This window comes from Theileria equi (genome assembly GCF_000342415.1).
Source record: "Theileria equi strain WA chromosome 4 map unlocalized gcontig_1105316255041, whole genome shotgun sequence".
In the NCBI taxonomy this organism is placed as follows: domain Eukaryota; phylum Apicomplexa; class Aconoidasida; order Piroplasmida; family Theileriidae; genus Theileria; species Theileria equi.
The window spans coordinates 363075-383115 of NW_004668225.1; the positions used below are offsets into that span (position 1 = coordinate 363075).

A 20041-nucleotide genomic window follows, 5' to 3' on the forward strand; every position below is an offset into this window, starting at 1 on the left:
GAGTATATTTCACTTCCAGACGACAATGTAGAGGGTAATACAACGTTATGGAAGGGTAAAGTGGCTGGTATTAAGGTCTAAGGCTGGTAAAGGCCATTCTACCATTGTTTACTTGAGAGAGTGGTCCACTCCACCTTTATGCTTCTAGTAGCTTTAATGGGTCTATCTGTACAGTATACCACTGTAAAGTATTCCTGTAGACCATACAGAGCATAATTACGGGAATGGGTCCGCATTTGCTTGATCCACTCTTTGCTCCATGGGACCCATACAAGGCTGCATTCATGGCCATAGATCATCCTATTGATTGTTCAAAACTCCTTTCGACACATTACTCATCAGCATGTCTCTTGGGAGAATGGGATACTCTTAGAACATCCATAGTTTTTAATTCTGGATTACTCTGGCATAAACTCCAGAGACGCTACAGTCGCAATTCTCCACCTTGTAAATGGGATATATAGCTCATTACACAGGTTTAAAGCGTAGAAAGGTGCCAATGGAACTGGATGAACGTTTATAGGAAGATCAGGGAGAATTACCCAGAGAGCATGACTGCATCTCCAAAACTGGTCAAGAGTTTTTTCATCATCATTTTGCTCCATAAAATGAATGTAAATGTCGTATTTTGTGAAAATAGCTTGTGCAGTGTCCAAAAATCGACGTCTAGCCCTAATTATGACTGCCCTGCAAACACACTTGTATGTGACAATGCTCCCATTCTACACCCTTTTGACTCGTTCAAGGGCTTAGTTTGAGGTATCCAGATCGATACATTTATGTTCCGACGTCTAAATGTTCTGTCCATCTCCATCAGCAGATCTTGATATGACGGTCAAACCCTCACTCGATTGTATACTCGAAAAGTCCGGTTATGAAGTAGATCCCTGGCCACTAGGAAGAAGTTATGGATACACAGCACTTGACTATTCCGTGACAACCCCGAAGAGTAACGCAAGTCGGGGTAAATTTCATCTTCCTTCTGTAAGAGGGCAAAAGCTGTTTGCAGTTGTCATTTTTTGGTTTTTTCCATCTTGTCTTGTGACAATCTCTTTAGTTCAGGCCGGTGGTTGCGCAGTCACGTCGATTTCTTACACATTTTAGGCGTTAGCTGGCATAGAGACTGTAATGCAGTTGAATGTTGTCCAGAAATTTCCCAAATGGATAATTGAGGTTTAAACGTTGTACTTTGACGAGTATCATCTCCTTGGAACTTCCAGATTTGATTTTGAACGACTTTTGCTATTCCCTTGGAGATTTTGTTCTTCTCGTCCATTTATCGCAGTTGAAGGCTACAGCGCCGGCGCGGATTGCACCTGGAAGAGCAGCTTTTTCAGCAGGAAGAAGGAAATGAGTGAAGAGGTTCAGCACGTTACTCAAGTTTCTCTGGATTTGCATTTAGGGCAATGCACAGTGATCCACAGGGATATACGCACGGGAAAGATCATTAATCTCTATGTTGAGAGCTTTAAAGAGGTGCATACAGGCCGCCCAGACCCGAAGAATGTCGAGAATGTGGCAGACTTTGAGGGACATACATGCCACTCTAATGTTTGCAAAGGCTACTCTGAGGATGCATACACCGAGAATGGTGAGGGTAATGGATTTTTAGAGCATACAACTGACCCGGCAGCAGTCACAGAGTCGCCGGATAGCGACTATGAATGTTGTGGGCAAGGTGACCATTATGAATATGTGCAAGGGAAACTCCATCAAGAACAAGAATCCGACTATCTTGCGTATGTGCCGTTTGAAAATTCAGAGGGCTCCACAGATGTGCAGTTGGACTGCTCTGACGAGGACTATTCCGACAAACTCACTGTAAATCTTGAGAGTGAAGAGCATGATGAAAAGGAATGCGAGACCTCATCTCCGCCCGCTAGCGTTTTGGACGACAATAGACCCAAAAGGAGGATAGCGGTCAACAATGTAACACCGACCTTTGCACTTGGAAGGTACGAGGTCTATGAGCACATCATTCCAGACTCCGTCGAGTCCTGCAAGGTTAATTACGGCGGTCTTATTCAGGAGATTCCTGTGGTTCTCGAGGATTCCGAAGAGGTTAATGTGAGATTTAGAGACAAAATACATACCAGTGCCCATAGCGCCAAGAGGGTCTTTGTTTACTTTTGCAAGGATACCCCGCTCTTGATATACATCAAGGCGCCCGAGGGTAAGGGAAGGGGACGTTGGCTCAAAAACAGACAAGATGGCGGAGCCTGGGAAGTTGTGGAATATCCTCCAGCCAACGAGTACGCATATAGGGACATTGTTGACGTTCTGGATACTCTTGAGAGCGACTGCGGACCTCCCTGTGTAATCGTTGACATATCGCAAAAGGAAGGTGCATATGTGGATCCGGATTCCCCTAGCAAGCACCAAATTACAGTTGTAAAGAACGTCGGTCCGCAGTCTGAAGTACCGGACAATTATATAATGTATGATCACACCATTGAAGGCAGAAGCTACTTTACCATGGCCACGGCAAAGTGCGCAGGGGAAACTATAGACATTATTCGGAACATTGACAAGGTTACCCGGGTATCAGTCTATTACTGGGAACATGACAACCACTACAACATGCCGCTTGTAATGAGAGTATCTAGGCACGCTGGAGACGAATGGCACGAGAACGGAGGCTCTCCCAAGAATACAAAGTGGAACGCACTTCCAGATTTTTCCGCCTAGACTGGTGGATTTAATGTGTTGTCGCTACTACTACTCATTCATTGTAGTCTATATGTATACACTGCATCAATGCAATTAATTTACCTTGGACCAACACATCCACAGGCTTGACATTTTCAAACACGAATTTTGCTCTAGTCCCTCATTCTTCGGGACTCCGTCTAACGACGGTGTTCGCTATTCCATAGCTCACATACTCACCATCATCATTCATGCATTCCTTCATTCCATTCGCATACATCCACCTTGTCGAGGGGTTCAAAGTTTTGTGCAGCCAGCTCCTCATAGGTTGGCTCCTTTAGGTCATGCATGTTTAGGTTCTTGTGTTGCAAAATGTACATTTTGTATAGTTCAGCATGTTTCCTTGCCATTAGTGGACTTGCGTATCTCTTTGCATAAAAGGATTTAGAGTGTTTTGTGCCTTCCTTTGTCTTCCACTGGGCCATGAATCTTTGCTGTCTCTTGTCATACGAGACACTTGCGGATACCACTGAAATCTTTGGACCATCTAGCCTCAGACTCGTAGTATTACTTGGTACCTTGATATCGCTGTAAATTCTCTTCCTCTTCCTCTTTTTCTTTTCTCCATACTGCTTTGCAGTGTGGACATCCTCCACAACCTTGTTGGTTATAATTCTCCCAGATTTGCTGACTCTGTAGGCGTCTTGACCTCTGTAATAGTCGGAATCATAGTCAATGTTCGGTGAGTAGTTGCCGGAATGGCGCGAGTAAGCATCCTGGGAGCCGTAACGCATGGAAGAATGCTTCATCTTTTTGGTATACGGGGCATCATCCTCATTGTACTCTCCCTTGGCATGTTTAGAGAGCACATCAACTACGATTTTTCCAAACTTGGACACTGTATCCTCGTTACCATTCTTCCAGCTAGATCCATACTCAATTTCTGGCTCCCTTCTACACTCTCTCATGGGCTCAATCACATTTTCATCTAAAACTGCAAAAGAGGAGCTACTTTCTGGGTCAATGTTCATGTAAAAGGGGTCCCTGTAGGTATCACATGGGATCGGATCAGTGTGGTTTATGGTTGAATCTCTAGAGATTGTCAAGGGCGCATCTGGGAGGCAAATGGTGGATGTCTCACTAGGAGCATCATGCTTTGGCTCAATTGACATGTAGAGAGAAATGTCAAATTCATCATCCTCTCCCTCCTCTTCCTGCATATACCCAGTGAGGGTGTAAGATTCGCTATCAGTGGAGTCCTCTCCATCTACAGTAGACTTTTCATCAGTTTGAACCTCCGATTCATCAATGTTTCTAGAGCTCTTTGAATCTTGTGCAATAGATGTAGGGGCAAACAAATCAACCTTATCAACCCTCTCCTTAGTTTCCTTTTCCAGTTTCTTGTAAACCTCTGGATTAAAGGGTACATTATTCCTCAAACACTCCAGCTTGTGGATAATTTTAAAATACTCCAAATCACCAACACGTGTCCACAAATGTGCTGGATCATCATACTTGAACCTTTCATAGATTGGGGCAAAGATTGATTCGTATTGGTGCAATAAATGTATGGACTTTGCACTTGCAATTTTGTCAAAATGAAAAGCATAGTCAGTTCCATTTGGAGGGACTCCCCAAGGTCTACAAACTGCCTTGACCAAATCAAGGGTGTTTAAAAGCTTCATTTGTAGCAAAAAGAGGTAAACTTCTGATATACACTCTTTTGGTAGTTCAGAGTCGTTTGTAACATGAGAATGGTCAGTTTCCAGGGATGACAAGATGGATGAAGCGCAAGAAGTAGATTCTGGGACCTCTGGTTGTCTAATGTGAAGATTTGTATTTTTAGGCTTCTTTTGAGCCAACAGCTGTGATATCTTTTGCATAACCTCCTTGTCTAAATCAGCCATGCTACTTTCCACTCGGTCATCCGAATGGTATGTTTTTGGTTTGCTAACATTTTCATCAGCCAGCTTTAATGGGCTAGAGCTGCCATCTTGTTCTACCGGCAAGGGCTGTGTAGAGTACTTGTTACGGGTAGAGTCTTGCAAAATGTAATCTGCATTTTGCTCATCGACTTTGTTATTTTGCAGGTCCATAAACGGTTCCAAGGTTGCATCCTGGAAAAAGTCGAGACAACTTATTGAAACCGTGGACACGAGGCCCTTTTCCTCCCCCTTGATGCCTTGGGGAGACACAAGAACTGAGCCATCCTCTTCATCCTGCGTCGAGGTAAGTGGATCGGTCGACTTCCAATAGTCTATATTCTCCCCCTTTACTGTGCTCGAATGAGCAACGCTTGACCCATTCTGGGCAGCTGCAAAAACCGACGATTCGCCGCTCGTGCATTTGCCGAGACTGCACATGGCACTGCTCTCGCTCATTCCCCCGGAGGGAATGTCTACATCTACTTTGGGTTCGGGACCTATGTTTAAAATCTGCATTTTTGTCTTTTCTCCGTGCTCGCAGATTCACAAGTCGAATTTACAGCGCTCTCCTGTACACCCTGCCCGCGTATTCTCGCGAATTCGCACTGGCTCTCTTCTCTAACGTTGACCAATGTCCTTCGGACTCCTCCCTAGGCTCCCTGATGGCCGTTGGTCCACCTTTGGCCTACACACCTGATCTGTGAAATCGAGTGGTCAGATTTCCCGCGATATCCCTCAAAATCCGCAGCTACTGCACCTGTGTGTGGACTTGCATCACTCCAATGTTCCTGTACCGACGTTTAATCGCCTCGTTCAATTCCTGCGGCGGCCTGGCGAGGGCAAATCACTAAATGCCCACAGGACGGAAATTCGTGCAGACAAAAACTGGCAGAGGCTAAAAGCTGAAAGAATTTCGTAAAACACAAAAGAAAGGCAATGTGTGTAAGGAAATCGCCGACGCCTTTGTGTGGCAATTGTGTGTAGACACAACGGGTGGCTGGAGGCGCGAGGCTCTCTTTGCGGGCTGTGTGAAGCTCCAAATCGCCTACACACAGCGCCCCTGGGCTTTTATAAATTTTCTCATTGGATTCTGAGCCGACTGGCCCGAAATTGCGGCCGCACGACGCATTTTGGAGTAGAATCACAACCCAAGGGACTAACTCTGGATTCCTCCGAGTTTACACCCACATCCGCATATCATGCGCCTTATAAAGACGATAAAGTCGCCTTGTTACAGAATAAGCCGGATGTGTGAAGGAAGGAACGAGTTTGGACGAATCAGGCTGGCACACACCTATACTCGGAGCTAATTACAGCCACGGGTCTCCTAGAGACCAGATGTTTTGCAGGATGACTGAAAATTGTGGCATCTATGGACGAAATTGAGGGTAGCCTCGTGTGTGCAGGTTTTGCGGCAATTTAGGAGGTGGAAGGCTGAGGGGCTCCGCGGCCGGAACGGGCACAGCGCTGTAACATCAGCCAGAATGATGCTATATACAGCATTAAATGGTACTCCGCTGGTAATGTTTATGGTAGAAAAGCTGCAAATGGGCCAATAGGTGGATGAGCTCCGAGTGGTGGCTGCGGGGACCCTCGTCACAGAGTTGCCTTTGCATTCCCTTCTGGATCGTCTAGCCCATTCAATGGTGAAAAGGATGTAACGTTATGCTAATGATACGGTTGGATGGGTCTAGTTTTGACCATTTGAGAGAGGAAGCAGTGAGCCTTTGGTGACCTCGAAATCATGGGCTTCTCAATGTGAAGAAGGAGCTATGCTATGAAAATTTGCAGGTAAGAGTGCGATGATCAGTATAGATAAAGGAGAAGGAAGCTAGTCTAGAGTGGAGTCCCTAATGGGAGAGGGTAGTGAGCAAGGGACTGTCCGAGGAAGGAGAATCTCTAACTCGCTACTCTACGATCCACCAAGAGTTTCCCTAGGTACATGACTAGAGAAGAGCATTACCATAATAATGAAAGTGATGGAATCACAAAAAGTGTAAAATATTGCAGCCTTCTAGTCACCTGTTTGCCGCTATAGTATCCGTTCGCCAACTGTTTTGGGGGCCATTCACAACCTTTCTCATTGGGAATCTCTCTGTCATCCTACTACATACTCTCTATTCATATAGATTATGGGCCATTTAGGTCCATAGAGTGCCCTTTAGCCGGATAATCCCCTTTTCCTGTCCCGATGGATATCTGGGCTACAGAATCCATAATGGACCTCAATGGCATCTAATTACCATTAGTGAGACTCCTTACCTTTTCTTTAATACATAGAACATGACAAAAGTCAAGTGTGTAGCGATTTCGCTCTTGTCTGGGTCCCTCAATGATCTCCATTCCTCCTCCATACTACAACAATTCCAGGGGCTCCATCCACTACCAAACTCATTCATGAGCCTCCTTAAAGCTCCATAAGGCATTTTGGTGTACAAAAACCAAAAAATCCCCGAGAAACTCGATGCTGTCGAGAGTCCGTTTTGGGCACATTAGTGCACACTGCGGCTAGGCTTTTATGGGCCAATTTTGGGGACTTGCAGACCATTTTATTCGTCTAACATCGATGAAAGGCCAAAATGTACGATGTGGAGGCTGCGTGTGTAGTAAATGGGCGTTTTGAGGAGGCGTTTTCATTCTCACCTCAAGACTGCAAATTTAGAGGAAATGCCTTTAGAGGAGGCAAGGCTGGGCAACTTTTAGAGGTATGAAATTGTTATTCTACCCATGTGTAGCCTGTCTAGCGACTCTGGCGCTCTCATAGCCTTAGGGAGTCTTGATGACTGGAATTTTGGCAGATACGCGAACTTTTGGCTCTCCATCTCTCTGAAGTATGGAATGATTGTCCATAGGGAGAACCTGTGTGAGCTACAACCGCTGAATAGGCCTTGGTAACTAGGGAGCTTTATGGACATTTTCAGAGGCCGTTAGTGCAGCTGTGAGATCCTCAGAGCATGGAGTAAAGATCCATAACATCCTATAGATCACAGAAAACAGTCAGGGCTGCCCAGAGAGCATGTAGACTCGCCAAGTTCGTCAGCTCCACTCTCCCATCAAATGGCCAGTCGTCTGCCCTTCTCACGCCTTTACATCATAACACGAACCTATAGGGAATCATCGAGTTGTACGATGCTCAGGGCTTTAGGATAAACGAGTCCTGTGGATCTCTCCTGGCTTCACTGACCCTGAGGAAGAACGTCTTTGAAGAGCAAGAAGATCTCATTAGCGAAAAGGTGTACCTGAGAGAGCGTCAGGATGGAACTATTGAGGTTAGTTTATCAATGAGTTGTGGCGAGTATATGAGCGGAGCGAGTAGATGATTCGTATGACTCTGTTGACAGTTGCTCATCTTGTTCCGTGGATAGTCTCTCTGACGGTGAACTAGTTTCGAGGGAGGATGAATATATGGATGAGGATGCTGAGTGAGGAAGTACTATTGGATGATGGGTATGGTTCCTGTGGAAGGACAATTACTCTCATCAGTTCTATTCTCTTACTCATACTATAGACTGATATGAATCGCAATTTGGTCTTGAAGGATCCAAGGTTAATGTAGTTTGTCATGGCTTCTCCTACTTTTCATAAATAAGCCTACCACTTCGAAGACTAGGAGCTAGGAGAATGTCACCTGCTATTACTAAAGCTGATGAAGAGAGAAACTCTACTGATACTTGGCGCAGTTGTTCTTGTAGTGCTAGGTGCATGGTTAATCTTTGACGCTTCTACTGCTGACTCTTCTCAAAACTCTTCTAAATGGATTAAGATAGGTCTTGGAGTTACTGCTATTCTCACTGGCACTGTAATTCTCGCTGTATTTGGAGGTTGGTGGATCTACAAACGCTATAGAAGAGACCCTCTTGTGCGTCTAATATAATGATACTCTTGGGAAGTCTATGGAGATCCATGGGTTAGACAAATATGAGACTCTATGGACTCTCCAGTATGGAGACTAGGGAATTGATACTGAGTAGTTTGTCTTGGGGGGTATGCGTAGACTCTTATCTGGAGTATATAGACAACCATCCATACATTACGCTCTACACTTCCATTCAGGTAGTCTATATCGCTAAAATTACTGGAACCTGGACATTGAGTATTACATCGCAAGATTTTGAACATATAAGAGGTTTGTCATCCGTCCCTTATACATCCACAACCTGCATGCAGGGTCTCCGTTTGAAATTACCATTACTGAAGGTGATGCATCACCTTATTGTTGCACGTTGCAAGGTAGGCATTTTGTTCCTTCCATCATTCTTATAGCCGTTGAACAAAATGGGTATATCTCTAATTTTCAAGAATTTGTCCTAGAGACCAAAGATGGATTTGGCAATCCACATACCAGGTGAGTATAACGAAGTGTTTTATGCGGTTTGTACGGAGAAGAATGGAATGTAGTATGAATGAGAAAAGGTTTTGATGGAGGATAGATATTCCTACTGCTATTGCAAGAACCCTAGTGAACAGATGATCTGTGCTGAGTTTGTGGATGGCAAACATGTTCCAGTGAGAAGCCTAAGGAGATTAATATGGGTAATAACGACAGTGAGGCCGTTCAGGATCTGGGAAGAGTTTTTATATCTTGCAATCTCAATCGGAAGTTCATTAAACTCACAAACATGATGCTGTGCATGGGGTCTGCATGACTGTCTGGTCTTGGGACAATTTGTCCAAGACTGAAAACTTTACCAAATGAGCATCTCAATTCTGTTGCTCCTCCTGCAATTGTGCCACTGTAGATATGAGAATGGTGAATCTACTGCAATCCCTGACGAGTATGCGCCGTATTTCGATTTTTGGGATGTCGTGGAGTCGACCATACCTATTGATGATGAGCTCTGTGACTTGAGTGATTCCCTCGCAACTCTGGACGTGGATAGTCCCAATGAGAGTTTGATTTATGAAAATAGGAAGTTTGTCTCAGGTGTACTTGTAACGACATTAGTGCCAAACGGCAATCAGGTTATCACAATGGTCGTGAATAGTGGAAAGATTATTTGGATTGCAGACTGTGGCGAAAAGTGCACCTTTGTAGAAGTCTTCTCGAATATACGCGGGAAGCTAGCAATCGTTCGAGTAGAGGATGGAATAATGTTAGGGTATAATCGGTTTGAAGAAGTGAATGGAAAGTGGAGGTACTCTCCACTCGATGAATTTTACAAGAAGCTGGACGACATGATGGACCATGAAATGGATGAAGAAAGGAGGTATACCAGAAAATACTGGTGGTAGATGAGTAATCGTATTTTTCAAGGGTGCTTTTACATATTGTCTATTCTGGCTTCGTATTGACATGTTAGACTCAATGGTGGTCTCTACGCTGCATAGGAGGGGAGATGCTAGCTCGTAGTGGCACTTTTGAAGCAAGAGTCTACGGAGTAGTAGTAATAATCCTACTCTTCCTTAAGCTACCTGACTGTCGCTTCATTCCTCTGGCTAAAGCCTGGGGTGGCCATTCCATCTACTGATAATAATCACTCATGTAAATATTACAGAGGCAAGACTGGCTATGTGATAAAGTGTATAGGAGGCAGTAAGCTTGTTAGTGTGCAGGACCTCAACAATGGAAAGGTATCTTTTTCATCCTCATAAAACTCTCTTTAGTATCGAATTCTCTGTTTAACCGATCCGAATTCCCATTTTAGTCAGCTCAGAGGTTTGTCGATCTCCACGGATATTTTGCATGCATGTTTTCGTATTCAACCTTACAATAAACATCAGTGACTCTTATCGGAAAGGATGTTGTAAATTCGCCATATTCGCTGGTAAAAGGGGGAAATGCGCGTCTAGCTGATGCTTCTGGCCGTTGCACAGGCGCCCACCAGGAGGTGTTTAGGACCCTGAAAATGTGCAAAGAGGCCCATGAAAAGAATTTGAGAATTAGACAAGAGTGTAATGTTATGGAAAATGAATTTGAACGGATGAAGCATGAAGCATTCACATCGTACAACGCCTCAAGACTCCAAGTCGTCCATTCCATTCCTGCCATAATTTCCATCAACGATGTAAGCGTGGAGGAGCAGAAGGAAAAGAGGAATGGGCTAATAGCTAGGCACCAAAAGGTTCTTGAAGACGTGCAAGAACTAAAGAAGGAAATGGAAGAGGTGGATAAAATGAGAGAGGAACTCTTTGGATTCCTGGGTGAAAAGTATACCAATGCAGAAGATACGCTGAGCAAGGCAATGGAAGAATACAAGAGGGCGCTTGGAGGCGTAATTAAGGAAGTTTCAGAAACGAGGTTTGTTGTGTTTTAGACCATTTGGCATTCTTTTGGTCTACGTTCATCTATCCTCACCCACCATTCATTACTATACTCATGAATAGGTCACTCCAAAAATTCCGCCGGGACTTGCAATCTGGCAGTGCCAATGCCTACAAGAAGCTGGAGGCTCAGAGGGACATTAGTGAAGCTCTGCACATTCTGCAGAATCATGTCGAGAGGGAAAAATCGCAACCAACGAATCATGTAAATCTAAGCGCAATACCTGTAAAGCTCCTCGGACAAAAGAGACCGACGATTCCAGACAAACCAAAAACACTTGCATTCTGCCTGCTCGAAGGAAGATATCGCCCAAAGAATAACAAGACGTGAAGAATGGTTGCACGGACTTGAGGATGTTTGCCACTCATTATTTTATAAGCTATAAGTACATGATAGTGTAAAGTCATAGTGTTGCTGCTCTGTACACTCTTGCTCCAGAAGTCTGCTAGTGAGTCAGTGGTCTCCCTTCTATAGAGTACAAAGATGACCATCGAGTCAAGAGTGCCAGGATGAATCTGTACAGAAAATAAGGAATCAACACAGTCGTCTGAATGTTTTCCCTCTATTCTGGCACACATTCCTTGTCTCTCAGTTCCCTTGTCTATTTCCTTCATAAATCTACTCGTTTCCTCATTTCCACTGTTCAAATCTTTGCGCAAGTCTACATTTTTGGTCTATCTCGTTCATCACCCTTCTTCCCATCAATTCTCCTCTTCAAACCCATACTGGTGGCTCATATGGGTACTTTCATGACCATAAAAGGGTTTGGGCCACCAGTCCTTGGCCATAGGCTCGAAATTATCAAGTGCCTCTGCTAGTCTCACACACTTGGCCCGCCACACACCGAGCGTTTTCATTGCACATTTTCTTGTGGTTAAAATGAGTTTGGCGTCTCCTTACGAACTTTACGGGTTAAGCTTCGATCCAGAGGCCGACCCTGCGGAGCACAATGGCCAAGACTACTCGAAACTGCTCAATGAAGAGTTTTCCGTGCCAGAGTAAGTTTATTCGTTAAATTATGGTAAAGTGGGCCTATTCTCAACCGATGGTACGGTATAAAGGTGGTTATGGCGCAAGTAGAACGAGTATGCGTAGAATGGCGAGCTCACCGCAAGGTGGATGACCGGCGACTACATAACGCAGGAAGAAGAGCAAATTTGCGAAATGTGTACATGTCCTTTGGCTTCTCACTAGTAAAGATGAAGGACTTTTGTTCTATGTGATCATGGACAAGAGTGCAACCGAGAAAAGTGACCAGAGTTGTCCTATAGACATGTCTAGTCTTGACTCTTAGTGGTACATTAGACTCACTGGTAGTCTTGGTACTGTGGAGAAGGGAGACTATTGGCTCACTAGTAGGCTTCTGGAGCGGAGATGTACAGAATGCTATTCAGGCTCCCTTCATGCTACGCATTATGCTCAGTACTCTGTATTTCGCATAATACACATTCATGCTTTAGGTTTTCTGAGCCTGCGCTGTGTCGTTACTTGGGAAAGGGAGTGCATTCTGATGCCATCTTATTGGTCATTCCTTCCGTGTCTAAAAAGGTCATTGAAAACTATGATGATTCGTTAAAGTACATAATCAAAAAGATGGACAAGTATGTTGCTACGAGGTTCTCACTCATTGTTTGTCAAACTTGTGTCTATTGGACGGACTCCAAGTCCTACTATTTTGTCAACTTTTGGTACTCGATGCTTCCTAGGAACTTCAAGAGGAACCTGCACAAGGTCTATCTGGTACATCCATATGCAGCCGCTCGCACTCTGCTGACTTATTCGTTTGGGTACTCAAATGTCGAGTGTGTCGATATGATTGGACCTTTGCTTACCAAGCTGGGACTCACCAAGGCCGGAATGCTAAAACAATTTCCATATGTCGTTCAAAGGATGGAAGAGGTTTTACTAGGTACGTTATGGGTTTCCAGAATCTCTGTAGCAAAGCGAAATGTCCCGAAGGATGAGGGACTAGAGCGACTGAAAGGAGCTCTTCCTCACTCCGTAGGAGTGTTGGTATCTTTAATGGAGTTTTGGGGAGTACCTTTGGCGACTAGACAGAGTATAGGAGCCTGTGTAGTAGTCTTTATTCCCCGTAGGGAGACTTATTCCCCGGTAGGGTGAGTGTTTCTCCCATACTGACCATTCGTGGTACCATTCTTCTAGGAGTACCTACCCATTCATCCACCGATAGGTGATCCTCATGCTACGCATTACTGTCGCCGTTCTCCCTCTGGCTAAAGTCTATGGTCACACAGGCTCCCATTCTGCTACTCTTGCATTATACAACTCGAGGCTTGGCATATCCTAATGGCTCCTTCATCTATTCTTCTAGAGACTCCCTAAGCTCGTCCTAGCTCCGCTAGTAGAATAAAGAGTCTACTGGAGTGAGAGTAAGCGACCATTTAGGCTCCCTTTGGTCGCCGTAAAGCTCCTGTTAGTCGCTCTAGTAACTCATCCTCACTACGTTCGGATTGTCCTCCGCTTTGCTACGGACATTACAGTCGTTCTGGCTTGTGCCATCGATAGCATACATCATTACAAAAATGTGTAGGTATTTCAACACCAATATCACCATTCACGGAGCTCCCTGTTCTTTCGATGCGTACGGGTCACACTTACAAGTCCTTCCCAAACATTCCCCCGATTCTATCAAAGCTCTTGGATACGATTGAGCAGCATGTGGATATCCCTCACCTCCTCTACTTGCAATGTCCTGTAGATGCCCTCCACAATACGGTCAACGAGGTGGAGCGAATTGGAGAATTCTACGAATACGAGACACCTGCAGAGGCTGTAGCGATGCTAAATCTCATTCTAAACTCCCAAGTTGGAGGTCTCCTTGGTCCAAAGGCGTACATTACGGTAAAGAATTCAGTCATGCAGAGCATAGGCAATGAGGATATTCTCAATAGCATACAGAATCTGACAAATAAATTGCCATCGGTCCAAAAGGACTACATTTGGTGCATAATCAAGACACTCAGAGCAATTGCCAGAAAGTCCGGAAAAAATGGTCACAGCGTAAAGAAAATTTCAAAGATTTACGCCTCCACGTTCTTTAGGCCGCTTTCAAATGATCGGGACGTTGCCAAGGTCATTCCTGCATGCGAATACATTTTGGCCAGCATGATTGAAAAGCCAGAGTCATTCTTTAAAAAGGAGGGTTCTTCATCAAAAAAGGAACCGTACGCTAGGCTGGTTTCTGGCCAAGTCAAGTCCAGCAGCTCCACTAAATCCGCAGCTTCGTCGGATAAGCACAGCAGTGCCGCATCAACCCCAATTAGAACAAGTGGGACCAAAGAAGTCAAACATGACTCCCTAGTGCACACAAGTTCGGCATCTTCCCAGGAGGGAACCACGCTCTATGGTCCAAAGGATTCCATTAAAACTCTCAAGGAGAAATCAGCAAACTCGGGGGAAAAACGTCTAGGATCAAAAGATCAAAAGGACAAGGAGTCCGGAAGATACAACAAGTCTAGAAACAGCTCTAGGTCTGAATTGAGTTCAAAAAAGGAGAAGCGACCAGTTTATGATGACGAGTCGCCAATTGTAAAGGAATCTCGGTCATCATACAAGGACGAGGACATGGATGCACCTATATCAAGACTCTCGAGAGAGTTTGCAGAGACCCTCAAGCTCCAAAAGACTCCATCGTTTATAGGACTCTGCGATCAAGACTTGCTTCCCAATGAACTTGGAGGAGGAAGGACAGTGACTCGCAAGGTGACAAAACAGCTGTTGGACGATCTCTTTGCAAGGGTTGAGTAGTGCTCGATGGTGGCCAAGTGTATATATAAACGGAATGGGATGTCTTGCCCGTGTTTACTGTCTATAGGGGTGGTTGTCCCCTGGTGGTTTTATAACAGGCATGAAATTGCCTAGGAATGTAACATTTACGTTTTAAATTTATGAGGGTTCTAATGGTTATTCTCCCAAATTTGTGCCTCTGGAATTCACAGATATTCCTCCCTGGCGAGATTCTTTAGAGAATGCTTTGCATCTCATCTGACCAAGCATTTCCTCTGGACAAAGCTCCTCTTGATGGAGACCTTGTCTGTCAAAAAGCGTCCACAATTTATACATTTACATCCACAAGTATAGTCCTTACAAAAATGTGCGATGGCTTAAATGTTTGGAAATTGAGCATCTCCAAGCTCTTGGTAGTACGACCATTCATTCCAGAAATCACCGGGTTGTTGACCTTTTCTCGTCAGTGACCTATACCTAGTCACATCATTCCTACTATACACTGGCTAGAGAGCTTAAATCGTCATAATCACCAGAGGAGTTAAAAGCAGGGTGGTGACCAGGACCAATTGAGAGATCCCTTCACCGGTACTCTCCTCACCTTTCAAGTTGGTCTTTTCCTTCTCTGCCACGTCCTCTTGTTCATTCTCCTTTCCAGTGCCTTGTTCCCTCGCTTCATTTTCTTTTGCAGTGCAAGTTCCGAGTGTGCTCAGCCTATTGCCCATGTTGGAAATGTCCTGAATTTTATCGTGGACTCCAGCATGACACATTCCGCAAATGAGGACGAAATAAACGGGGCCAAAGACCCTCATCTTGCTCTACTCTGAATGATTGTGTATGAGGAAGAGGACGGCATTCTCATGGGGTGAATAAAAGTCTGCGAGACATTCTTCCTCCGACTTACATAACATTTAGGCCCTCAAATTCTGTGTTTTAGGACCATCAATGGGTGAACTTTACGCCTCCTTAAAGAGCCACGAGTGGCGCTAGACCTGGTGTTGTTATAATGAGTACAAGAGTCATTCTTGGAGGGTTGTAAACATGGTCATTACGAGCATCCTCGTTAGGCTTACCTGGGTTGAAGTATCTTTATTATCAAGGTATAGAATAAGAATATGTATATCCTCTGGGGATAGGTGCCATTGGCCAGTCCCTGGCTTATCAGCAACTCCTGTCTGAGGACTACCCCCGCTGGAACTATTCTCTCCATCTTTAGTCACAAGAATGAGGAGATGGGTTCCTCTGCTCTCTTATTAGAGCTGTTTGTCTTGCAGTCTAGTAGGAGACATTGCTCATCCTCCTTAAGATGTAGGCTTTAACCTTGCTCAGATCTAGAATTGGTCCGGTGGGAGTTACTGGAATCCCACTAAGTGTTGTTCCAGAATTAGAAACTTTACCACGTGAAAAGCTGTACTGGGTGGACGATGATTATTCAGAGAGTTTATATAACAGGTGTAGCCTTGCATGTAGCGGTCTCTTGCGGAATGAAGGAGAGTGATGGGTGTCTATGGTAAGACACTAGTCAGTATGGAGAGGTAATACACTCACCATTAAGAGCAAGGACAATAATAAGCAGTTGATGGAAGTACTCTCAAAGCATCTACCTTTATAACAAAACGAGTAATACCGTATACAAAGAATTAAGGTTAAAGACTCTAAAAGGTCATATGGATTCTAGCATTCCAGTATACCAACAAGAGAGAAGTCTAGAAGGGAGTCTAATGGGAGAGAGTAGGGAAATTATAGTGCCTTAGTGATTAGTCTTGCGAGTAGAGAAGGTCCCTTCCATACGGCAAGAGCACCTAACCCTGCTCCGCCAAGTCCACTTCCAACAGATGACCCAACGATTGTGGTAGTAGGTGACTCGGGAAAGTGTGCCATTTTAAGAGCGTCCAGCATCTGTCTTAGTTTATTTTGTTCCAATTGAATAGAATGTTCTTCCATTGCCCATGTGCCTCCCGTAACAAGTGGTCTGCTATAATATACATGCTTATTTTGGCCATTCATTTTTTCTAATCCGATCAGCAGAAGTTTCTTCTCGTCTGAGGGGTCTTTTCCATGGTAATATACTTCGACGGATGTAAAGATACATGGCAATTTTATACTAGTAAGTTGAGTTTCTCCATGTTTAATCTCCCTAACTTTAAACCAAGACTTACCGCTAACAGAATGAGTAAATCCAATATATCCAGTGCTTTTATTCCCTACCATTACATCATCCCTTCTAATACTAATGGTCTCTGAGTTATCCCGATATGTACTAGATTTTCCACTTCTATCAAGACCATTTCTATATCCAACATTTATTGTTACTTCTGGAGAATGATACCCAAGGAGAATCCTCAAAATGTTTGGCTCATCGGAAATACTACTAGGTCTATCCTTAGATACCTCTGTCCAAGCTTTGGAGCTAAGAGCTTCTCTTTTGTACCAAAAACTATTTCCACCAGATAAGCATATGAGAAGGGGCTTTTCATCATCCTTATACCAATACACATGGACTTTAGTAATCATACTAGAGCATGTTAATCCCGTTTGATCTTCTGTATTATATCTTAATTCTCCAATGTAATAGTCACGAATTGAATGTGTATAATAGGTATAGCCAGATGTGGGAGAAAATGAAGATACTGAGACTTGTTCATTACAACCTGGACATTTGTAGTCGGAAGCACTACTCTTCTTGGAAATGTCTATAACATGAAAGTTGCGTCTTTTACAATTTTGCTCATCCAGATGCTTCTTGAGATGTTCTACAGTTATGTTTCTAGCTTTAGTCCACTTATTACCATCTTCAGTGGTGTAGTACTCATTCTTTAAATCACCAAATTCAACAATGAGTGGTGTTTCATGAGTTGGATCCGACAGAGAATAGAAGACCGTTACACTAGTTTTGTTAGATGGTGGAGGTGAGAAATTTGTAAGGCAATGGGTACTCTTTATTGTTTCAATGGAGTGTCCACCTTCTGGAGTATGTGTTATCACTCGATAATAGATGAGGTTTGGCCTACTCTCTATATCAATATTTACCCTTCCATTACCACTAATATAACACTTTTGTCTATATTGTTGAATGATTTTATCACCTTGATACCCCCTATAAATGTCTACATCAACAGTATTCACTTGGACCATCTCCCATCATTATGTACCTCTCTCTTCCTATTCCAATGTCTCAACTGGTGTGAGCAGAATTGTCAGTATGAATGGTGATAACTATGTCAAGAAGAGTCTACAAACAATACGCAATAGGCGTGACAAAGGACTATAGGTCTAAACAATGGGCAGTATAACTAGATGTTGTAAAGAGACTACCATTAATTAAACATGCACACTCTAATGGAGTGTGAACAAGATATAGAATAACAGTACTGCGTGTCAAGAAGTAGTATTCGTAAGGAGTCACTATTGAGACGCTTGAGAAGATGCTACAGTGGAAGTAGGTGATCCCGGCCCTCTCATTTCGTGAAGATCCTTTAAAAATTGCTCCTGCTTTATCTCCTTCCATGCATTACCATTCTTTTCAAAGTACACATAACCACTTTCAAGAGAGATTAGAAGTAGAGTTTTATTTTCCTTTGTCGATAATTTTGCAGATAGAAACTTTTGATAACCTTCAGCCTTCTTCCACAACTCCTTACCAGCATCAACAACTGAAGATATATGATAGTCTTTCTTCGGAGAATATATAGTATGCTTTACTCCATTATTTTCCTCATTTTTTGTCGTATCTATCTTGGAGTCGTCTGGCTTGTCAAGGTTTAAAGTAACGGGAGTACTAACATCCTGAGGAGCTGGAGATCCTTCACCAGGAGATGCTCCAGTTTCACTAAAAGGTGGGCTGGGAGCAGTGGAAGCAAGAGGATGTGATGGAAGGTATCCTGCATGTACATCAGTAGTATATCCCTTAAGACCAGATAGACCAGCAGAACTATAAAGATGAGGTAGAGGTGGATCAATAGAAACGGTATCAATATGTCCATCACCAGAATATGGTTGAAATTGAGGTGTTGGGAAATACCCTATATCTCCAGAGAGTCCTTCAGATTGAATAGCATGACCTTCAACATTAGGATAAGGGAGAGGTGGTGGAGCAAGATATTCTGTATATGCAGAAGGAATATGAGATCCTTTAACAGCACTAGGAAGAGGAGGATGTGAAAAATACCCTGTGGGTACAGAGGGAATAGGAGATCCTCGAACATGACCTTGAGTAGCTTTAAGAAAAGCTTCAGGAGTAGGTTGAGCTTGAGGTCCTCCGGAAGCAGTAGCGGTAAGAGCAGCTTGAATAGCTTCAGGAGATTGAGAAGGAACAGGAGGTTGAGTATCAGGATTAGTAGCAGATTTTACTTTAGCATCATTAGTAGGCTTACCATCTGCAAGTTCATGTAAGGATACATCTGAGCCACCAGAATCCTCACCTGAAGAAACAGCAGTCTGTTCAACTACTTCCGGTTTAGCGTCTATTGGAGTAGTCCCCAATGATTGTTCATGATTACCTTCATCAAGTTTTTCCAGGGGTTCTATGTTATTTAGCGAATCTTGAATGTCCGCCAGTTTTTCAAGAGCCCCTTGACAACCTTGTTCTGCCCTTCTACGGAAGGTACCTCATACTTTGCATCTTGAGGAAGAGTTCCCATTACCTGTTGAAGAAGCTGTAATACAGCATTAGTTCCTGATCCAGACACTGCACCTAAAGCCTGTCTTGCGACTTCAAAAGCCTTTATAGTTTTCTCTGTCTCTTCTTTTTTAGCATTTTGTATCTTTGTACAAGCTTTGGTATACTCTTCAAGTACCTTTTCAGCACCGTTTAAAGTCGATTTGGTCTCTTCTATGAGTCTCTGAGCTTTGGTTACGTCACCATCAAACTTGGCAATTATGTCATCTAAACCTTCACAACTACAGAGCCTTGTAATATAGGCTATACAAAGTATTACAAGAATCTTCATCTTGTAGAGTCCTTTCTACTAAAATAACAATTAGAGTCCCAATATAAGCAAATGGTAGTTACAAGCATTCAGAAAAAGAAACAAGAGAAGCATGCATTCGTATTATTTTACAGCTATAATACACACACTGTGTGTAACATGGAAGTAGAGTAAGGAAAACAAAGATCTTTGTCTTGACAAGTTAATAGCATAGGTAAAGTATAAGATGCATTTGATCTTTTACTAACACTATTAAGGGAATAGAATAGAAATGGAATCCAGGAATGAAAGAGTTGATGGGGATAAATAACAGTTTATGCAGGCATTTCTTCCTCCTGATACCCAGTCCACTAGATTAGTTAACGTGATGAGTAGTTGTATTAATCTTCCTACTTCCTTTATTTTACGAGCTGGCATTTCCGGTAAAAGATGGTGAAAACATGTTTTAAGTTGGCACATTGACCTGAACTCGTTATCCTCTTCTTCCTTCTTCTCTTCAGTATTTAAGCTAGTGCTTCATATGGTCTCCC

General features: G+C 43.5%; 6 protein-coding genes across 6 annotated transcripts; 3 read left to right on the plus strand and 3 right to left on the minus strand.

Moving 5' to 3' along the window:
- Window positions 1–1029: 1029 nt before the first annotated feature.
- BEWA_046590 (hypothetical protein) lies at window positions 1030–2688 on the plus strand (the record flags this gene model as incomplete). The annotated part of the gene is made up of 1 exon (XM_004831590.1): window positions 1030–2688. Exon 1 carries the CDS (start codon window positions 1351–1353, stop codon window positions 2686–2688), a length of 1338 nt encoding a protein of 445 aa, XP_004831647.1. The 5' UTR covers window positions 1030–1350.
- Window positions 2689–2881: 193 nt separating this feature from the next.
- Window positions 2882–5090, minus strand: BEWA_046600 (hypothetical protein; the record flags this gene model as incomplete). Its single annotated transcript, XM_004831591.1, has 1 exon — window positions 2882–5090. The coding sequence occupies one exon, from the start codon at window positions 5088–5090 to the stop codon at window positions 2895–2897; it is 2196 nt and encodes a 731-aa protein (XP_004831648.1). The 3' UTR covers window positions 2882–2894.
- Window positions 5091–7125: 2035 nt separating this feature from the next.
- BEWA_046610 (hypothetical protein) lies at window positions 7126–11166 on the plus strand (the record flags this gene model as incomplete). Its single annotated transcript, XM_004831592.1, has 9 exons — window positions 7126–7279; window positions 7685–7843; window positions 8628–8700; window positions 8742–8804; window positions 8838–8919; window positions 10070–10145; window positions 10179–10230; window positions 10296–10812; window positions 10899–11166. The coding sequence occupies exons 1-9, from the start codon at window positions 7154–7156 to the stop codon at window positions 11164–11166; spliced, it is 1416 nt and encodes a 471-aa protein (XP_004831649.1). The 5' UTR covers window positions 7126–7153.
- A 1053-nt stretch (window positions 11167–12219) lies between these two features.
- On the plus strand, window positions 12220–14604 carry BEWA_046620 (conserved hypothetical protein; the record flags this gene model as incomplete). Its single annotated transcript, XM_004831593.1, has 2 exons — window positions 12220–12745; window positions 13388–14604. 2 exons carry the CDS (start codon window positions 12220–12222, stop codon window positions 14602–14604), a joined length of 1743 nt encoding a protein of 580 aa, XP_004831650.1.
- Window positions 14605–16323: 1719 nt separating this feature from the next.
- BEWA_046630 (hypothetical protein) lies at window positions 16324–17718 on the minus strand (the record flags this gene model as incomplete). The annotated part of the gene is made up of 1 exon (XM_004831594.1): window positions 16324–17718. One exon carries the CDS (start codon window positions 17716–17718, stop codon window positions 16324–16326), a length of 1395 nt encoding a protein of 464 aa, XP_004831651.1.
- Window positions 17719–17988: 270 nt separating this feature from the next.
- BEWA_046640 (hypothetical protein) lies at window positions 17989–19532 on the minus strand (the record flags this gene model as incomplete). Its single annotated transcript, XM_004831595.1, has 2 exons — window positions 17989–19106; window positions 19277–19532. The coding sequence occupies 2 exons, from the start codon at window positions 19530–19532 to the stop codon at window positions 17989–17991; spliced, it is 1374 nt and encodes a 457-aa protein (XP_004831652.1).
- Window positions 19533–20041: the final 509 nt, after the last annotated feature.